This window comes from Rhinichthys klamathensis, unplaced genomic scaffold, assembly GCF_029890125.1.
Source record: "Rhinichthys klamathensis goyatoka isolate OS25496 unplaced genomic scaffold, OSU_Roscu_1.1 h1tg000687l_1, whole genome shotgun sequence".
In the NCBI taxonomy this organism is placed as follows: Eukaryota; Metazoa; Chordata; class Actinopteri; order Cypriniformes; family Leuciscidae; genus Rhinichthys; species Rhinichthys klamathensis.
Window position 1 is genome coordinate 1 of NW_026607115.1, and position 22,026 is coordinate 22,026.

The following is a 22,026-nucleotide window of genomic DNA, read 5'->3' on the forward strand; positions in this document are numbered from 1 at the left end:
TGTTTTGTTTTGATCATGACATCGGGTCAAATGTGGAACCACATCCGAGGACCTCCATACGCTCACAAGAACCCGAACACTGGCCAAGTGGTTGGTTACACTCTTTACCTCACGTTTGGTTTTATATTTTAACGACGCCGTGAAATGGCTTGACAATCCCAGCTTTCACTGCCGTGTTGGTGTGTGTCATTTAAAGTTTGTCACCTGTTTTAAATCATTCTAGAGAGCGTTTGATTGGACAAAAACTTCAATTTGTGCATCTTGCATAAAGCTAACATCCATAGACTAAAAGCCACAAATCTTCTTCGTGTTCCTAGAGGGCCACTTATGATATTAATAAAGTTTTTGCACACAAAAAAAACGGTTCTATATTTCCAAAACATGATAGTTTTCCACCCTCCGTCAGAAAGGCTTGTTTCTGGTGCTTGTCAGTAAACATGCACAGTTATGATTGATAACATCACAGCCCCCTCAGGTCACAAACTATCTCTAAGTTCTCTCATCTACAGGTTTTTATATCAAATGATAACCACAGTAATATGTCTCTCTTTGATTTCAGAGTTACATCCACGGCAGCAGTCAGGCTCAGTTTGTGGCGGAGACTCACATCGTTCTCCTCTTCAGTATCCTTCACAGCCACTGCGCTCAGATCAGTTACACTGGGACAGTGCAAACCCTCTTGGCATTTATAAACTGCTGTCAGGATTTACTGAAGTGTAAAATTAGCGCTGAACATGCGGCTGATGTTATTGCATATGCATTTGTAGGAGTTTCCCTTTAAGACGCAAAATTTATTGGAGGAGAGAATTTAAATGAATCACGCAAGGTGATTTACTAATGTTTGCACTCGTCAAGTTACTGGTGTTTGCACCATTATTTACCGCCCAAAATAAGCATGTCTTAAACCAGACACATTGGTATATTACGTTGGTCATTATGGAAATTATCTTTGTGTCTGGGGCCTTTAATGTGTGTGTCGTCAGTAGATCACGAGCAGAACTCTCCTCTCTCATCTGTGCTTTTATAGGATTGCGCTCTCACACTAATTTGCCCTGTTTAGTAAATTTGCCCCTATGTGTTAAAGGGATAGTTCACTTTGAAATTAATTTTTGGTATGTTTTAGCTTACCTCAAGGGCATCCAAGATGTAGGTGTCTTTGTTTCCGCAGTATTTTCAATTTTGATATTTTTAGGTCAAACCGTTCTTGTCTGTCAGTCATATAATGCAGGTCTATGGTCTCCACCTCAAAGAGCATGCACAGAGAAGTCCAAATTAAACATGATTTAATGACTCGTAAATGTAAGTACACATTGATGGCCTGAGACACGAAACGAGCGGTTTGTGTGAGAAAACGAACAGTATTTATATCGTTTTTACCTCTTGTAATCACAGTCACGTCCAAGTACTCTGATGGCGCGGGCGCCTCTGTCTGGCAAGCGCCGGAAAGCTCCGGAAGTGATCTCTCGCGCGTGTACGTCACTCATTGTTTACACAGAGATTTCGGAAGTTTTACCTTTCACTGTGAAGATCTAAACATATTTAGATATACAGGAAATCGCAATGGAAGACGATTTCGGAAAAAAAATTAGAAAAAAGAGAGATTTTACGTCCGAAATCTCTGTGTAAACAATGAGTGACGTACACGCGCGAGAGATCACTTCCGGAGCTTGCGCAGACAGAGGCGCCCGCGCCCTCAGATCACTTGGACGTGGCTGTGGTTACAAGAGGTAAAAACGATATAAATACTGTTCGTTTTCTCACACAAACCGCTCGTTTCGTGTCTTAGGCCATCAATGTGTACTTACATTTACGAGTCATTAAATCATGTTTAATTTGGACTTCTCTGTGCATGCTCTTTGAGGTGGAGACCATAGACCTGCATTATATGACTGACAGACAACAACGGTTTGACCTAAAAATATCAAAATTGAAACTACTGCGGAAACAAAGACACCTACATCTTGGATGCCCTTGAGGTAAGCTAAAACATATCAAAAATTAATTTCAAAGTGAACTATCCCTTTAAAGGTAGGGTATGGGATTGGCAAAACGGCCAGCAGATTTTGAAAATACACAACTCAAAAGGTCCTACCTTCTTTCCTCAAACGCTGGCCCTGACTCCACCCATTCGAAGGACATGGATGCACAATCATGCATCTGCAAAACTCAGATGCGCGAGATTGCACTTACTCTCTCTCTCTCTCTCTCTCTCTCTCTCTCTGTACCGGGGCGACTTGCGCTTACTGTGACTGGGTCACGAGCTTTGAATATGCGCACGAATGGGACACACACGAGGGGCGGGTATGGTACGACCGTTTGATTGACGCACTGACTGTCCAATGATTCTATGTGGTCTTGGAAATGATTGGCTGGAGTTTTTCGAGTCCTGCCCGTTCCACAGATGATTAAATTGCTTAATTTTCATTTCAGTGCTTCTGAAGGCCTGTTCACACCGGGACGAATTTCGTGCGCGATTTTCGCCGACGTTTAACGCCTCGTGACTAAACAAAGGGCGCCAGTGTGAGTGTGCACACCGACGCGATAAACGCCTCGTGTAAAAGTCATTTTTTTAAAACGCCTCGGGTTCGGTTTTTTGGTTTGACGCGCCGCGTCAAAAACTATCCGACCAATGAGATTGACGCTTTTGCTCACGTGTCTGGAGCTTCTGAAGTTACAGTAAAACACAACTTGGGGGCGCTCAAACACAAAACGGTCTTGCCGAGCACACATACCTAACGGCGAAGAAGAAGATATACGCCCAGTAGCGTCTACACTGCCGGGAAGACATAAGACGAGGAAGATTCAAGGCAAGATGAATGTAGAGCTGCTGGTCTCGTTGGTGTCGGAACATAGAGAACGATATGACAAGCGCGTAAATACCGTAAAAACTTGCTCTCTTCTTCTGAGTGACAAGCGAGTGTCAGAAGCGTAAAGTTACGCAGCGCCACCTTGTGTCCCGGGGTGTTTCTGTTTTACATTAAGCGCCATCTAATGTCAGGGAATGAATTTGCACGTTCACTCGGCTCATCGTCAGCGAAAATCGCTTGGGTGTGAACACAAAAAACACGTTAAAAACGCTGGCGAATAACGCGCGCCGATATTCGTCCCGGTGTGTACGGCTCAGTGGCTGTAAGTGGGTTAGGAATAGGATTTCAAGTGATTTTGAAAAAATGGTCAAAGAAAATCACACACCCCACCTTTAAATTAGTCCAGAATGAGGTTTATGATACCAAAATTTGACCGAAAATTTGTTAAATATCAATTTATTCATCTATTTGATGTCACAGTTTTTTTTTTTATCTCTACTACATGGCAAGCAACAAACAATTTGTTGGTCGCTCATACCCGTGACATCAGTGAGATTTAATGTATTTGGAAGGAGTCTCTTTTGCTCACCAAGGTGGCATTCATGTGATCAATAGTAAAAACAGTAATATTGTGAAACATTATAATTTACAATGTCTGTTTTCTATGTGAATATATAGTAAAGTTAGTGTAATTTATTCCTGTGATCAAAGCTGAATTTTCAGCATCATTACTCCAGTCTTCAGTGTCACATGATCCTTCAGAAATCACTCTAATATGAGGATTTGATGCTCAAGAAACATTTATGACTATTATCAATGTGGAAAACAGTTGTGCTGTTTCATATTTTTGTGGAAACATACTTTTTCAGGATTCTTTGAAGCATTTTTTTTAAAATGTAGCATAAAAAATGTCTTTACTGTCGCTTGATTTAATATGCCCTCGCTGAGTAAAAGTATAATCATAACCGACCCCAAACGTTTGAACAGTAGTGTAGCTCTACACACAGATCTGATTGGCTGTGGCTTTATTCGCACACATGAACGTGTTCCTGAACCCTGATTCAGATGCTGCGGTGACTCTAGGAATGGTTCTGCTTCATGAGGCTGCGACCTCTGACCTGGACGTCGGCAAGAGGAAAAGTATGCTGTCAATCAAGCAGTTCTGCATAGACTGCAGTGAGAACCGGTTTAATGTGTGTCCTGTTTCTCTGCAGTCATGTGTATGGCAGGAATCGGGCTGGTGGTGCTGTTCTTCAGCTGGCTCCTGTCCGTCTTCAGGGCCAAATATCACGGATATCCTTACAGGTGAGACCACTAGGCCATCATTAGTCCAATAATCCGACTGGAATAGCAATGCAAAGAGAGTCTGGGAGCACTAATTTAAATGCTTCTGTAATGCAGGTTGTTGTTTATAATGTAATAATTTGAGTAAAATGTTTAATTGAGAAATGATGGTGTCTCAGTATTTGCTCCGCTGCGGTTTGGCCTGAGCTGAATGCACTAAACCTGATGATCGTGTTTTGAGTTTTGAGATGTTCTCACGAAGAGAAGATCTGATGAGTGTCACATGATCAATGTCTCTAGTTCACTTGCATTTCATTAGTGGCCCAGAAATGGTGCAGAATCCTAAAATCGTGAAAACTACAGATTGTACTTCCGCATTTTTGTATCCCCGCCCACAGACCGTCGGATCGGAAGAGGGTTATTTAACAACAGAAATTATGGTAAAAATGGATGTCTATGCTAACAGCTTTCTCCCCGGTATGCTCCGGCGTTTTGCTTCGGTGGATTTGACAGAACGGCAGTTTCTTTCCGTTTTTCCCCTCTGTTTGTTTATGCTCATCTAGTTGGAAATGTTGACGACAAACACAGATGTTTTTCGATTGTCTGTCGCTGCGTTCTCTCCGTATTTACAATTCTTTGCATCCTTTAGCCACTGGCTACAACACGCTGGAAACCAAATCTAAATCGCTTCCGCTAAACGTTTACTCTTTGAATTCTTGCACTGGGAACAATACAAGTCGAGATCATTGTCTAAAAGTTTCTAAGAAGTATTTCCTACTAAAGAAAGGCGGTAATTTGCTGCGTCCCAATTCGCCTACTTATAACACTCCCTAAAAGTATGTACTCTTCTTGTGGGAAAAAAAAGTACATACTTTTGAGTAGTAGACAAGGTTTGTGACAAACCTGCCCTGTCAATCATCTTGTCACAGTTAAAATCCTCCACATTTCATATGATTTATTTCGCTACTGTATTGTAGAGAAAAGATTGCCAGTCGTGGGTCTGTCATGCAGAAACTCTCCTCGTGTGTTTGTATAATGATGCATTTAAAAGTTAATGGGCTAACAGAGCTTTATAAAAGTTCACAGTGTTGTTGCAGATGAAATATAATGTGGATAACATTTAAATAAATATTTTTTTTCTCAGGTTAAATGTTGATTATTAGTCACTGAAACCTTTATCTAAACCTGTCTATTCAACCGCCGACCACGCACATCCGCCATGTTTGTAGTTTATTAAAACCTTTTATTCGTGTTTGTAGTTCTGAACCAAATTCTCCTCCAAGTGCAATGGATTGTGGGCAATATTAGGCATTATAGTGAGCACGGATCCACACTTCGAAAATCTACTGGAAATAGTAGACCATCCGTCTTGTGGCATACTCTTCTTCAACATGCTATGCTGAGGAATAAACAGTTATCTCATGTATTGTGTGGGATGGATAGTATGTGCATTGGGACACAGGGCTTGACTCCATAGCAGACTGGTGGGAGTCATAGATATCCATAATAAAGGCTAGATGTCTTTCGGCGGAGTCTCTATCGTCATCACCGGCGGCCATCTTGTCACAGGCAAGCTTTCTGGCGGGCTCTGATGTAAGATGAGTGATCAGCACGAACACAAATACTCTTATCTCGTTGAAATCTTGACTGATTTACAAACGGTTTGGTTTCTTACAAACGTTATTAACGTGGCTATAATTCTGGATGATTATTTATTGATGCACTTATTTTTCATAAGTATGCAGTGTCATAACCACATCTCTGACGTTTATAACAAACCAAACCGTTTGAAAATCGGTAGAAAATTGAGCAAGTTATGGTTATTTAAAAAGTACATGCACCATTAAAACACAATGTTACGAGTGAGCGAGCTGCCTGTGACAAGATGGCCGCCAGGTGCGGACGTCGACCTCCATTGGCCAGCAGCGCAGACGAGACATCTAGCCTTTATTATGGATATCTATGGTGGGAGTGGCCTTGGATGGCAACATGCCCAGTGCATTATGGGTGTTGAAGTTTTCAATAACACTTTATTTTACAGTGTCCTTGTTACATATGTTTCATGAACTTACCATAGTAATAGCAGTAAATTATGCATAATTCCATGCAACTAACCCGCTACCAAACCCTATATATTAAGTACATGTAGTTGATTAATATTACTCAGTACTTATATAATGACACTGTAACAATGACAGTGTAACCATGTTTTCCTAACTATTTGACAAAAGGGAAGACAACAGCCTATTTCCTCTATCTTTCTACTGTATAAGCAGCCAAGTTTTATTGAATGCCTATTTGCCAGCGGTCAAGTACCACTTTAAATTGAGAGTAAAGACAATTCTAATGTTAAAAAAAATATATATATATTTAAAATAAATGTTGTTCTTTTGAACTTTCTATTCATCAAAGAATCCTGGGAATAAATCTATCACTGTATCCACAAAAACTGAAAATTCAGCTTTGCCATCACAGGAATAAATGACAGTTGTTACAAACAGGTCTTTTAATTTGTAATTGTTCAATATTAAACTAAATAATAATTCAATATTACTGTTTTTACGGTTTTAAGCACAGCCTTGGTGAACAAGACACTTCTTTCAAAAACATTTTATTTTTAATCTTACCGAGCCCAAACTTTTGAACTGTAGTGTTTATAATAAGAATTGTAATTCAGAAATGTATTCGACTTAATTTCCTTTCTAACGTAAATGCCCTTTTGTTTCTGTGCAGCTTCCTGTTCGGCTAAATGAGGACCGGTGGAGGAGCGCTGGGAAATATTAATGCGCAAAGTGCCTTAATGTTTAAGATGAGTGATTGATCTGGTAAAGTTCTGCTTGACCCTGTATGTGCCTTCTTGCTTTTTTTATATATATATTAAGGATTACATTTTAAAGTTTTTAATGACAGTTTGTTCACTTCATTGGATGTCTCTCCCTGATTGGTCTAGTCTTGGGTAACGTTGTGTGGGGTGTGTGTGTGTGTGTGAACGCGGAGGTTAAACTCGCTTGCGAATGAGGTTTTATTGCTAATCAAATGTACAGTTTTATATTGAATTTGGTTGGGTCAAAATGCGTAGATTTGGAAGTCGCACAAAGGCAAGCAAGGTGTTTTCAATTCTACCTCATTAACGTGCATATCAAGTGTCCAAAGTCGAATCCGCGTGATTCAGAGGCTTCTGAGGGAGTTGAGTGTGAGATGAGGAAACCTCAGGGTGAATGAAAGTGTCTTAAATGCGGAGAGTGTTTGCTCAGGTGATGATTTCTGCCATTAAAAGTGCCTTGATTGCTCGTTGCGTTGTATTTCTTTTGATTGGTTGCTCTTCCAGTTGTACATCAATGCTGACAGTTTTCTCATTCTGCTTTGAGTCACTCGGTTGGTCTCTTCAAAGTGAAATAATACAATAATATTAGTGCGTCAAGTAGGATTGATCAATGCAACGATTAATCACATCAAAATAAAAGTTTGTGTTTACATAATATATGTGTGTGTGTACTGTGTATAGTTATTTTGTATATATAAATACACACACATGCATGTATATATTTAAGAAAAATTTGTTATTTATACATAAAATATAAATATGGAACTATTTCTTAAATATATACATGTATGTGTGTGAATTTATATTTACGTACATATATTATGTGTAAACAAACTTTTATTTTGTATGCGATTAATCGTTGCGATTAATCATTAATTATTGTTTTTTTGGCTAAGTTTGAAACATTGTACCATCCTACCTACTTCAGTATTCGTATTACTATTCTACTATTTCTGTATTATGAATGTTGTGCACATGGTTCAGTATACAACAGAGCCCTCCGTGTTGAACTATATCCCACAATGCAATCTGCTCAACTTGGGCCTTCCATTTCCTGTGCGATAAATGATCCGAATGTGGACGCGTCGTTTGATCAGACTGCTGAAGTTTAAGATGCATATGTAAAAGATAACCGAAGCATGACTGTCTTGAGCTGATTTGACCAATGGTGGTAGTTTGGGGGCGGGGCTTCCTGTATAGCCAACCAATAGCAGATGAGGGGTGTGTTTGAAAAGTAATTATATGTAAATAAAAAAGTTTGAAAAAGTAATGATTCTTCTTGCACTTGTATATTGTGTATACACAAAATTTGTTTAATAAATACGCAAAATAACTGCTAAGATCTGAGAAGTCAATTGAAATATGCATGAATACTTCAGATTACTGTTTTTAATGGATGCTATTATGTAGTGTTTCACACAGTAGTGGCACTTGTTTTCTGGCACGTCTGCTGGTCGTCTCGGCTGTGGGGTTTTAAAATGCAGTTGCAAAAAAGCGATATTTGCACGGCTGATGTCTGGCCAGTAGAGAGCAGTCCTGTCTCTAGTCTGAACATCTCCAGACTGAATAACACTTCAGAAACCGTGAGTCATGGGAGAGAAAAAGACCTTATATTCACCAACCATAATTCTTGAAAATAATGTAAATAGGATGCTGAAATCGACAAGTCGTAACAACGAAGTATAAGCTGAACACTCCAGTCAAGAACACGAAGGGATAACACTAATGTTGAAATTAGTCATTATTAATATATATGTATATATATATATATATATATATATATATTATATATATATATATATTAAGCCTCCGCTCCAGCCTACTCCTTTTTTTTGTTTTTTCATTGTAAATTTACCAGAAAAATCAAATCAAATATACGGTCAAACCAAAAATTATTTTAATTTATAAAATATGACTTATTCTTACTAGTGTGTGCGGGACACTATAGTTCATTTATGTAAGTGAGGAGAGCAAAATAAAGTAAATGTGACATATTATACACAAAAATGCTTCATATAGTGGATTACCAGTAAAATGTATAAACTGGTATTATCTAATTGTGTAGTTAAATTGAACAGCTGACAGATATTCAACATAATTCATGTGTGAGAGTCTAACAGAAGGACGGACAAAACCAGTCAAATATCCACTGAGTTCTTCTCATATTTTATATTACCATTTTCTAAACTATAGCGAATAAACGTATAATGTGAGAAATGTTGAAGGTGTGTGAATAAATTTGGGTTTGACTGTATATACTAGTTAAATCAAACGGTTAGTGAAACTGTTTCATTGTTATTTTGCTTACATTCATAGACATCCCCAATCTTTCCCTGTTTTCTCCTTTTCTGGACTTTTATATTTGATATTTATCAGTGTGGATTACACAACTGGAGAAATGCTTTGTTAGTGTGTTGTCCTCTTAGATGTACATGTCTTAACAGGTGCGTGTGTGTTATAGCCACAGCAAATCCACATGTTCTGGTTTAGATGTCCGGGAGCCAATCACACCAGACGTCGTCTTTACCTCCATATAAGGAGAACCTCGAGTGTGTTTCCCGAGCTGAACGCACGCATTGTTCCACACGGGACGCTGGCCGGGATAAATGTGTGTAGCACGCAAAAACAAATAACCACTAATGCATTGTATATAATAATAGCATAGGCTTTCCACGGAAGCCCTGAGAGTCAGTGCTTTCTCTTTCTTGGCGTCTCGTGATTCACAACTTTAATATATTGTGATCTTGACTCAAATGTTCTGTGTACTTGACACAACCGCATGTTGGTATTATTGTATAATTGAGTGATTGACAACTCATACCATCCCACACTTGAGGAGGAGGCTGTCAGGTCTACAGGTTTATCATCAAAGATTATATAGAGACCTGCAATGTGTAGTCACAGCGTACAATGGGCAATTATTACATTTATGATGGCGATTTTCTCGTAATAAAATTAGCCTACTTTTTGGGAAAATGAAAGAGAAAGCTTTTTGTTATGTTAAGATCACATGAAAATTAAGTCAAGATTGCAAAAGAAACTAATTTTCTGGTTATCTCCACATAAAAAAAGTAAGTTGTAATCACGAGAAGAAGAAAAGCTAAAAGCATGGCCTCTCAGGGCTTCCGTAGCTTTCTCAGGTATTGAGGGTATAAGAATATTTTGCTTTAGTGCAGTTATAATCTATAATAATCCACTATAGACATTCCTCCAATATTCATAACAGTGATTAATATTAGGGATGCACCGATATGATCATTTTGACCAATACCGATAATTCTTTATAAAATGGCCGATAAATCTAAATTCAAATTTGTATATAATTTTTTTAAAGCCTGATTATGAAAACAAAAATCTCACCATTAAAAGCCATGACCCATGCACACAATTATAAAGTTCTCATAATTTTATGTAGCCTATATGACAGACCTGCATGTTGCATTAACTGTATTTTCCATTTCCAATCATTTCAAGCAGTTTAAAACCATCATGTTGAACAGTGCGCATCTGAAGTGTCTCAGCTGAAGGAAATAATACAGTATTTACCGGGTTTAATAAATCAGACCACATTTAATATTTAATATATCATCCAAAATGTCTTATTGGGCCGATAACATTAAAAATTTACATTTCGGCCGATACCGATATGGTGGTCGGTATATTGTGCATCCCTAATTAATATTGATATAGTTTGGGTTTTTTTGGACCACCTCATGTCAAAAACTTGGTGCAAAGTGATAAAAACTTTTACAGACTCTGCAATGCACCATTGTGTTGTTTTCCAGTAAAAGTTTTGTGGGGGAAAATCCCTACTCCGTTTTGAGTTTACTTGACTTGTGTTTAGAAAATTTATTTTTCTTACCCCATTCGTACCCCATATGTAATGTCTTGTTTTTTTAAGCATAAATTTACCAATAACAAAAATTATGACGATAAACTTAATTTTAAAGACAAAATCAATTGAAAACAAATCGTAATATATTGCAAAATTTTGCTTCTCAAGTAAAAGTCACCCTATTTTAAGGGTATTTCGATTCTGGCGTGTCCGAATGCCGAAAAATGCATATGGAGGTAGGAAGGCAACATCAGAATCCAATGATCGTGTCACTTCCTGTCTCCTGAGAGCTTTGCTGCCTAGATGATATCCCATAATCCTGTGCGTTTCATTCAGTGACCAAAATTAAGATAGCGTCTAAAAGTTGTGGTCAGTTTGTGTGTAAATGTAAGTTTTTGTAAATGTAAGTTTTAGAATGTTTTCTACTTTTTGTGTGAGAAATTACTACTGTAGTAATTTCATATTTGCATATGAATTATATATATACTTTAAAAAAAAAAAAATTTTTATATATATTTATGTTGTTTCTTTGTTTTTGTTGAGCTATTGGATTGATGGGGGAGATCATGTAAGGGATTAATAATGGACAATATCTTACTGTCTACTGTTTATGATGTCTTATTTTGTACTGTCACTGAAAACCAATAAAAAAACATTTTGAGTAAATATTTGGACTCCCTCGTGTCAAAAACTTGGTGCAAAGTGTTAACAACTTTTACAGACTCTGGAATGCACCAATGTGTTGTTTTCCAGTAAAAGTTTAGAAAACCGCAATTTGAACCGCACAAGTGAAATATAGCGGGGAACATAGTAACGCAACACTAAGGCACGTCCAGAGTAATTAAAAGCATCTGATATCCTGAAAATCAGGTCTTGATTTTCCGGACACCTGTCAAAAGAGGGAAGATGCACACGGGACTCTGGCTATAAAAGACACATGATTTACAGATAAAAACAAGTCTGGTTTAGTTTGAATGACTTGCAGTGTCACACCCTCATCTCCCTGTCTCTGTTCTGTGTTGTCTTGGTGTCTACAGACGGTCTCTCTCTGAGTATTATTGTTGTAAAACCCTGCCATGTGCCTCACTACGCTTTTAGCTTTGTGGCCAACAGAGATTTTTCTTATGATCTACAGCCTAACTGGGTGGGTCAAAGACATACAGCTTACCACAGTTTATAAGTCTGCCAAGACCACAAAGCCAAACCAGCTCCTTTTGATCCAGTTCTGGTTAGATTAGACACATTCAGCTTCATGTACAGTGTCAGAGTAAGCGAGATGTGACTGAATGAGGAACTACACCCTGATCAGGCCTGTCAGGTTTATAAGATATCATATCAGTCAAGCCTCGCCTCACAGAAGCGTTCACATCTCTCAGTCTCAGGTGAGAAGCCTCTAGCAAGGGCTGAGATGACAGTTGAACGTTTAGTAATTGCTTCTGGATTTAGTCTTTCTTCTTGAAGGAATCTTAGTGTTTGTGGGAAGATATGAAAATAAATATCAGTGCATGAGATATTGCTAGAGATCGCTGCGAAATGAAATTCTGAATAATTCGTAAAAAAGGTCTCCAGGTGATTACATACGCCAATATTGCTAAGAAGTTCTCACAAAATTACAAAGGCTACCCGTTTAATCCCACCGGTCACAATTGTGACCGCATCTTTTTTCTGATTTCTGGAAGCTCTCAAAAATGTTGTTATTGACTTTGGGCAAGAAATTCAACTTTTAAATGACAAAATAGATTGTCTTGATTAAAATCTATTAATGAAAGGTCACATGACCAGATCAGTTTAATTCCTGCTTGCACATCTAGAAGAAGATGTCTTCCTTAGACTACTACAAAACGTAGTATGTAAAACATCTTATAATTAACAGATAGAACTATCATATGTTGTACATATATTCTTTAAAGGGTCTACTACTGATATATTTTGAGAATTATACTCCTGCATATATATTTTGCTCGTAAGACTTGTAAATTTGTTAACGGTCACTATAACAGTATAATAGTGCTTCGATTGAAAACACAGGTATTGGCTGGTATTGGCAATCCTACTCTGAACATATGCCACACCTGCACTTTGGAGAGGTGTACTCTTCACTGCGTGAGGCAAATGGTGGTCACACCAGATACTGACTGGTTTTCGGACCCCCCAATACAGTAAAACTGCACATTTTAGAGTGGCCTTTTATTGTGGCCAGCCCTAAGGCACACCTGTGCAATAATCATGCTGTCTAATCAGCATCTTGATATGCCACACCTGTGAGGTGGATGGATTATCTCGGCAAAGGAGAAGTGCTCACTAACACAGATTTAGACAGATTTGTGAACAATATTTGAGAGAAATAGGCCATTTGTGTACATAGAAAAGGTCTTAGATCTTTGAGTTCAGCTCATGAAAAATGGGGGCAAAAACAAGTGTTGCGTTTATAAATTTGTTCAGTGTAGTTATCACTATCCCAGAAACTTGCAATGTGTTGGACCTTCTAGACGTACGTGACCCCTCTCTCCCCATAATTGAAAGTGACTGTGATAGTGATGGCTCAGATAGGGAGTACCAGGGTGAAACGTCCCATTTGCCAAGTAGACTATTGAATGGCGATGCAGAGGTGAATTATCTGGAGGATTGGGCAGATCTTCATGAGAACCAATTGGTGTGCCCCACACATGACCACAAACAACCCTTTCTACAACGTGCGGCCCATCTTCAGTGCACTGAATGAGTGCACACACATCTCCCTGAAACTGGCCTAGGACAGGGCCCAAGTGTAGTCATGGTCTAGCCCAGGGATGGGCAACTTCGGTCCTGGAGGGCCACTGTCCTACAGTTTAGCTCCAACCCTGAAAAAACCACCTGCCTGTAACTTTCTAGTAATCCTGAAGACCTTGATTAGCTTGTTCAGGTGTGTTTGATTAGGGTTGAAGCTAAACTCTGTAGGACAGTGGCCCTCCAGGACCAAAGTTGCCCATCCCTGGGCTAGACCATAGGGGTCTAGCCGAACAAGCAGAAGTTCCTCCAGGGTGTAACTTTGTACATGACAACCTTTTCACCTCACTAAGCCTCCTTCATGAAATGACAAAATGGATGTCTTGGAATGAATTTTGTCAATAGGTCTAATTGAAGAATTAGTATGAATTTTGACTATGGTGTTTCCCAATATTTCACTAACTTAACCAACATAAAATGAAAAAAGGCATAATGTTTGAGTGTTAGGGAGGTCTAAGGTGTAAAATGCATGTACTCAAGTTGCAAGAAAAAATTTGGGATTAAACAGGTTAAAGACCATTAAAGGGTTGCGAAAAATGGCTTTGGATCAGAGGTATCCAGTTCTGCTTCTGAAGGGTGGCTTTAAAGGAGTAGTTCACTCCACAATTAACATTTCCTGATAATTTACTCACTCCCACGCAATCCAAGATATTCATGTCTGTCTTTCTTCAGTCGAAAAGAAACGAAGGTTTTTAGGGAAAACACTCCAGGATGTTTCTCCATATAGAGACTTCAATGGGGTCCAACGGGTCGAAGGTCCAGATGTGAGTTTCAGTGCAGCTTCAAAGTCTCGACACGGCCGAGGAATAAGAGTCTTATCGACAAACCAGCGGACATTTAATAAACAAAATAAACATTTATATACATTTTAACTACAATTGCTCGTCTTGAACTAGCTCTGCGATGCGTCACGCATTACAAAATCACACCGAAAGGTTCCGGTTAACAAATAGGGTAAGGTGAAAAACTCATTTTCTCCCACTTCAAAATCGTCCGACATTGTTGTTTTCGCTATTTTTCGCATTGTAAACACTAGGTCGGCACTTCCGACTGACACGTGTGACCTTTTAACGTGATTACATAATGTGATTTTTCATTTTTAGAAGAGCTAACCCTTTAAATGCCCGCGATTAGATGCAGCACATCTCTTCCATTGCTGCGACCGAGTGTGACGAGAGAATGAGTTTAATGATTTAATGATATGTTTAATGATAATGAAGTTTACGCACAGGACCGTAAGCCTGGATGAGATGATTTACTGCTTAAGTATTACATATTGTGTATTACATGGTCAAGCATATATTTCACAGCCCCTAAAAATAAAAAAATAAAAGAGGTTTTATTCTATAGAAGTTCATTCACAGCATAATATACTTGTTGACACTACAGAAATAAGCTGTTCACACAAATACCAACTAACAACTGGAATGGTGGTAGTAGCTGTAAAGTGAGCAGTTTCATGAGTTTAGTCACCTGATGTCATTCAAGCTCTATTGTGTGTGTCAGATCTTCACCCTTGACCTATAGATGACAATAAACATCAGCACAAAGTACACACACATATTGTCACGGTGAGCAGGGAAGAGGAGAGGGTCTAATCACAGCAGTTTTATTAAACACACACACACATGCAACGATAATTCAAACCGGGAAAGCAGATGACAATAATCCAAACATGAAAACAGAAATCAATAACTGTAACGATAACTATATTAGCGTCCACACCAGTGGATATTTAGAACGATATATCTTTATCGTGATAGTTATCGTCCTTGGTGTGAATGGGTCTTAAAGTCGCCCTGTGGTGTAAATCCAGCTTTGAATGTGGTTTATATGTCTATGTGGTGTTTTTAATATGCTTTAAGTCAAACCATCTGTATATTCATAAGTCGACAGCATTGGTGAGTATTTTCTGCTTAAAACTGTGGAGGCGGGGCTCATTTGCATATTCATTTTATAACCAGGTTATATGTTGTAATTTCACTGTTTGTTCTATACACCACCAAAAAATGAGAAATCATAACTATTGTAATGATTAAACAAACAGCTAAGCATGTCAAGACCTCTTTTCCTGGATGAAGAGGACATCGAATATATAGCTAATGTGACAGACATATTTAAACCATTCTGCGCTGTCCAGTGAATCCTTAAAAATGGGAGGACTGTGTATAAACTTATTATCATTTGCACTGTAGGCATTATAATATTTTCTGTTATTTTCGGTGGTTTTGCAGTTTTTATAGCATTAAATAACAGAAAGTGTCCTTTTTTATTGTACGTATACCACTAAAACACAGAAAATGTCCTGTATTTTTACTGTCTAACACACTGTTAATTAACAGAAAACTTCAATGTCTTCAATGAAAACTGTTAATTAACAGTTTTTTAATTACAAAATCCGGCTAATGAGCCGCCAGTGCTCTTTCTGTTGCTGTGCGGATTTATTTCTCAGAGTATGTACTCTATATAACTTCATTTGCAGGCTTTAACCTCACAGTTTTGTGCGAAGTTCAATGTGCTTGAGCACAGAGTGTGAACTATAAAAACCCTGTTACTAAACAATCATGTACTGTATGTCATGTGCACACACACACACACACACACACACACACTCAGATCCAGCAGTGAAAAGTGTGCAGGTCATGCCAACAAAGCTTTCTGTTGATCATTTACACTTTAAACCCATATTTTGAGATGGACAGTTTATGTTGCGCTACAGGAAAAGAAATTTCTTCATCATCTTCAATGTGATTTTTTCAACTGTTTCCCAAAGCTGTTTATATCATTGTGCTCTGATTGAACCCTTTTTTAAAATAGTTTTATGAGATATTACGTCATCTTCAAACCACAATTTTTAACAGCTTAAAACCTCCAACTTTTAGTGATGTTCAATTATTTGCACTTTCCACAAACAGGGTAAGTTAAGCCACAGTTCTCTGCCAATAATTAAATATTAATATTTTTGTACATGAATTATAGTGTTGACAACACTCATCAACAACACTGTCCTTCATTTTAACGGTGACCAAAATGATTGAAAGAAAACGATCAGACTAAAGAATGTTATGCAAAATATAAGTACAAACCAACATTTTGTCCCAAATGAGCTTTTCGTTCCTGAATGTCAGCTTAATTTAGACGAAACCCTGTTGCAACTCTGTTACTCTTTCTGGTTTGTTTATTCATTTTTAATGTTTGAAGCTTGAAAATAACACACATCAGATGTGTGATAACACATTATAAAATAACACAAATCAATAACAAATCTGTATGCAGTATGTTCCAAATTTTTGTAAAAGGGTTTAAAAAAGGCAACAAAAAAATTGTTTAAACACTGCAAAAAATTTATTATGAAAAAATTCAAGATATTACATAAATAAATGTTTTTAAACAATATTTAATTTGATATATTTTGTAACCTATACACTGTAAAAAAAAAAAACGTAAAATTTACGTAAAAGGCTGGCAACTGTGGATGCCAGAAATTTACCGTAAAAAACATTTTAGGTTTTACAGATTTTAGTTAAATTTACAGTAATAAACACTTTTTATTTACTGATATGTTCATTTCCCAATCTTTTTAAAAACGAATATCTGTATTGTACCTTTGTAATACACTAAAAACCACCAATCACAGTGGTGATGGGAGTCACATGATGAAGCAAAGCTCATCACAAGCAGCTTTTCCACACGTTGAATAAAACACTAATGCACAGAAGCTGCACAGCTTAGTGTCTAAATTCACACAAACACTAAACACCATCAGGGTAACACATGAAATTAAAAAAATGCAAAAAACATTAATTTAACAACATTAGCCGTAAAGTAAAACTCTAATGTACAGAACTGATTAGGAAAAACTTAGAAGAAACATAGTTATTTCAGCGAAAATACATCAAATCTGAAGCGTCACACAGGGCATTCTGGGAATATGAATTTACGTTTTTTCACTGTAAAATACACAATGACTTGTTCTTTTTCACTTCCAAAAACTGTCAATTTAACGGTATTTTACTGTAAAATTACATTGAATGTTAACCAATTACATCAAATGTTATTTCTGTTAACCAATTAACTGTTTTTCACTGTAGCATTTTCTTTTACCGTTAAATTCATGATCATTTTTTTTTACAGTGGAAAGTGCCTATTAATTATGGACTATATATGAGTGCCCTGTAGAGTCTCATGTAGGAAGGTGTATTTAGCGTTTACTGCTCTCTCTGCTTTTGGTGCAATGTAAACACTGGTATATAACTGCACAGATATGAAGGTTGCTTCAAGTTTTGTGGATGTCAAAGTGACTTTTTTTGCTTGGTGGATGATTACAGGAGTCTTTTAGTCTGTACTCACTTAAAAATGTTGGGTTAAAAATAACCCAATGAATAACCCAACTTACAAGTAACCACCCAAATACAAAGTCTTAATATTCACACTAGGAAAAACCTCTCCCACTTTCTTCATAAGAGCTGATGAGGTTTGAGTATCTCACACACACACACACACACACACACACACACTGCTCAATATTGCATTACACGACTGCACTGTAGGTATGTATTTATTGTTGAGTCCAAACAAAAGACTTTGTTATTATAACCCTTCAACTTTTTATATGCCATTCATAAGCTCAACAGCTCGATGTTTTCTCACCCAGCTTGTCGGACTATGTTGTTTTTCCCTCCGCTTTATGATGCCATTCATGCATTTCCATAAGGAAACACCCTGCGTGATGATGAAAGACGTAAAATATATGATGAAATATGCAGCAATATGTTCTCTAAAATAGACCACTTTAAACAAAGGGCTGGAACATGACCCTTGTCCAGAGACCGGCTGTCCCGCAGAGCCATGGGTGCTGGAGAGACTAACATCTGTGATATTAACACTCATTTCAATGCTCCACTTTAGACATCATCCCACAGTAACTTTGCAACTACGTCAACTTACTAACCCGAACCCTAAACTATAGTCTGCTAATACTCTAATGAGAGTTGGTTGACATGTAGATGCAAAGTTACTTGTAGTTTGTACCAAAGTGTCACCGGCCCACCGGCGGGCCCAAAGCCATACATATTTAAAACAGTAATATCCTATACTAAACCTAAACTAATCTTGACTAACTATATATCATTTGAAAGCTTACAATCTCATATTTGGTGACTGATTTTCAAAATAAATTACAGAAGAGCCGTAATTTATCAATTTGCAACAAGAATATTTTTATATTCCTAAGGCGCGTTCAGACCTTTATTTTGAAATAGTGATGAACATGAAAAATCATGAAAGAAGGGTAGAAACCTCCGTTTGTTTTCATGCCAAGAGTTCAAAAGATAGCATCCATTCAATTATTTTAGAAAAAAAGGTCTGAAAATGTTTTAAATATAAAGAAAAAAAATAATTCACCATTTGTGATGTGGCAGCGAGCTATAACACACATGCGTGTTATTTTTATGTGATTATTGAGGTTGAATTCATATAAAAATCTGCCAAACTTCCCATACTACTTCTGAATAGGATGTCTACTTCATAAATTGTATGAAAATTGTGGAAATAATAGTTCAGATCACTCAAAACACATATGGAAGTGATATGGGCAGTAATGGAGTCTGGTTGTGACCCAGTGGAAGCGTTCGGTACTGCGCCCAAACACGCTCTCACTGAAAGCTCATTTTTTGAGATATCAACCTAAAATTTGAAACACAACTTGTTCAGATTTTTGGCTTTGATTTTTTATTTTTTTTTTGCAGTTTTAGAGTCACCCACGTTTTGAAAATATATATTTTATTTAAAATATGAATAATTAATTTTTTTACATTGTACATTTTCATAAACTCAAACTTCTATAACTTTTTTTCTGTTTAACTTTCTTGATTTATTTCACTTCTACAAAAAATCTGCCAAATATTTTATTTAAAACAAGACCAATCTTACGTCTATATTCCAAAGCATTCTTAAATTCCAACCATTTAAGTTCGTAATGTGCATTTTCACGTTTATTAAAAAAAAAAAAAAAAAAAAAAAAAAAATTGGGGTTAGGGGGATTGAGGGTAGGGATGACACTTAAAGGGTTAAAAGCTTATTTGAGTGTAACCCATATGATATATATTAAATTATGAATAAATGCCTGATTGGAACTGTTTAATGTTGCAGCAGCTTTGAGACTGAGCGTGCAGCATCAGGACACTCGTCTCCAGAATCCACAGCGCCTGCAGGAAACACAGCGGCTTTACTCACAGCAAGACAGTTATGATGCTAATAATAACTTTTGCTCCTCACCTTGGTATTTCCTCCTATTCTGGAATATGAGTCTGTAATTATGATGCAGAAAACCGCTGTGACCTGAACAACACGGAGGGAAAAGAAACACACTCCTGTCAGCAGCATGACTCAGAAAAATATCAATCATTTCACTTTTTATGATGATGATCATAATAATATCAAAATACAGCAATGAATTCATGAATGAATGAATGAAAAGGGATTCCACTGCATTCCATTCCTACACTAACACAAAGTATGTAATGGGTCTATACTCTAAACAAGTAATGAATTTACTAATTACATCTTCAACAGTGTAATAGATTAATGTACTAATTACTCTCTCTAAAAACTATTGGATTACTTATTACTAATTATACTTTCTAAATCCTGTATCAACCTCAACAGTTGAACAATATAAGAATCAGCTGGAAACTGCACTTTTGATTCGTTCAAATAAACAATATACAATTGCATAAATGATTCTTGAACTGAAATGTGTAAAGGGAGAAGGTTACATTTTGATGTTAAGTCCACTATTGTTTTATATAGAATTTTTATGCATCATTTAATGCAATTACATCAGAAATAACTGTGATTGAATTACAGAAATATTAGGTGGAATCCCTTACTTTACTTTTTCAAGGGAAATGTAATTAAATGACAGTAATTAGATTAGGCCTTAAGCAACACTGCATGTGATATTGTTTTGGACATACACCAGTTCCATATTCTTTGAAGTATTGTTTAGTGTGATCTAAAAACAATGGCACATGAATATGGTAATCAATATCATGGTGAAGATTTCATAGATATCATGGTAATACCAGCTCTGATACATCGCTGTATGAGCTGGACGTCAGTCAGTGTTATTTCTGTAGGCTATTATTGATATACTAACATATTTTTTGTCAATAGATTGAATTAGATTTTATTGTTATATTTTCTGTTTTCATTTTAGATTTATGTGTAGGCTAGTTGAAACGTTATTTTATAATAAAAATAGCCTAATCAAATCCTGAGTGTCATCTAAAAACTATGGCACACAAGTACAGTGATCAATACCATGGCATATATATATATATATATATATATATATATATATATATATATATCATATAGGTAATACTATCTGATACATCTACCATATTACTGCTAAACGGGTGACCAGTGAGCGGACGTCATGGGAGTGTTATCATACTGTCCCGTGAGTTATACTATTTTTGTATAATATATTTCAATTAGATTTTATTTGTATATTTTCTGTTTTAATTTTAGATTCATGTTTAGTTTAAATATAAGCCTATTTTATTATTATATATATATATATATATATATATATATATATATATATATATATATATATATATATATATATATATATATATATATATATATATATATATATATATATATATATATTTTTTTTTTAAAAGCCTTATCAAATCCCAATCACATTGGTAGAAAGTTCCTGTGTTTGCTAGTTCAGCTGTGTGTGTGTGTGTGTGTGTGTGTGTGTGTGTGTGTGTGTGTGTGTGGTTAGGCTGCTGTCGGTGTGTGAGGCTGTGCTGCCACAGAAGGCTGCTAGGTAGTCAGCACAGACTGTAGTGTGTGTAGTGTAGCATAGACGCTGTGTGTTGAGACACGGCCCAGTGAGTTCAGTGCTGCTGTGAGTGAGTGTGAGTGTGAGTGTGTGTGTGTGTGTGTGTGTGTATGCGCGCGAAACGCCAGCAGGGCAACAAACACACGGGCGGACGCAGTAAGTTATTGAACTTATTAAACTATGTAGAGCATATCTTTTGTTTCTTCAGATGTGTTGTTTTTCTTCCTACAAACACGGAGGCATTAGGTTTTAATCTTCATTTACAGCTGCATAATATTTATACGGAGAAGCAAACAGTCTCGCGAGCCTTATTGGAAGTTGAATATATTCTATGTCATCACTGCATTAGGAAGTATAGTCTACATTTTCATTTCGATATGCTGCTATGAAACGGGGTTTTTCCCCTCAGTGTTCATTATTTGGTTTTGAGAGACGGTTAATCATGTGATGTGATGTGAGTGTTTATTTGCAGCCGGAAGCCTGTATGGTGGTTGTTATAATATAGCTGTGATTTTATGGAATTATTTTTGTGCCAATAAAAATGTACGTAACTTTTCAAGAAATCAATGAAAATATAAATTGAAACTGAATAAAATATCTTTGAAACTGAAAAAGAATAACTCGCTGGCAAATTTATTGACTTCGTTTT

General features: G+C 36.9%; 2 protein-coding genes across 2 annotated transcripts in view; both read left to right on the forward strand.

Annotated features, from left to right (window-relative positions):
- Positions 1 to 6: 6 nt before the first annotated feature.
- Positions 7 to 6,937, forward strand: LOC130076779 (magnesium transporter protein 1-like). Its single transcript, XM_056242008.1, has 5 exons — positions 7 to 90; positions 560 to 623; positions 3,873 to 3,947; positions 4,022 to 4,112; positions 6,825 to 6,937. Exons 1-5 carry the CDS (start codon positions 16 to 18, stop codon positions 6,838 to 6,840), a joined length of 321 nt encoding a protein of 106 aa, XP_056097983.1. The 5' UTR covers positions 7 to 15; the 3' UTR covers positions 6,841 to 6,937.
- A 14,514-nt stretch (positions 6,938 to 21,451) lies between these two features.
- Positions 21,452 to 22,026, forward strand: part of pls3 (plastin 3 (T isoform)) — a 45,240-nt gene continuing 44,665 nt past the window's right edge. The window contains exon 1 of the mRNA XM_056241972.1: positions 21,452 to 21,533. The gene's annotated coding sequence lies outside the window, so the exon portion shown is untranslated. The remainder of the gene's footprint in view (positions 21,534 to 22,026) is intronic.

Bases quoted from the DNA above. Each gene is read 5' to 3' on its own strand.
- LOC130076779 (XM_056242008.1), top strand. From the start codon at position 16: ATGACATCGGGTCAAATGTGGAACCACATCCGAGGACCTCCATACGCT. The intron at 91-559 runs GTTGGTTACACT...CTTTGATTTCAG, and splicing joins ACCCGAACACTGGCCAAGTG to AGTTACATCCACGGCAGCAG. The intron at 624-3,872 runs GTATCCTTCACA...ACCCTGATTCAG, and splicing joins TCACATCGTTCTCCTCTTCA to ATGCTGCGGTGACTCTAGGA.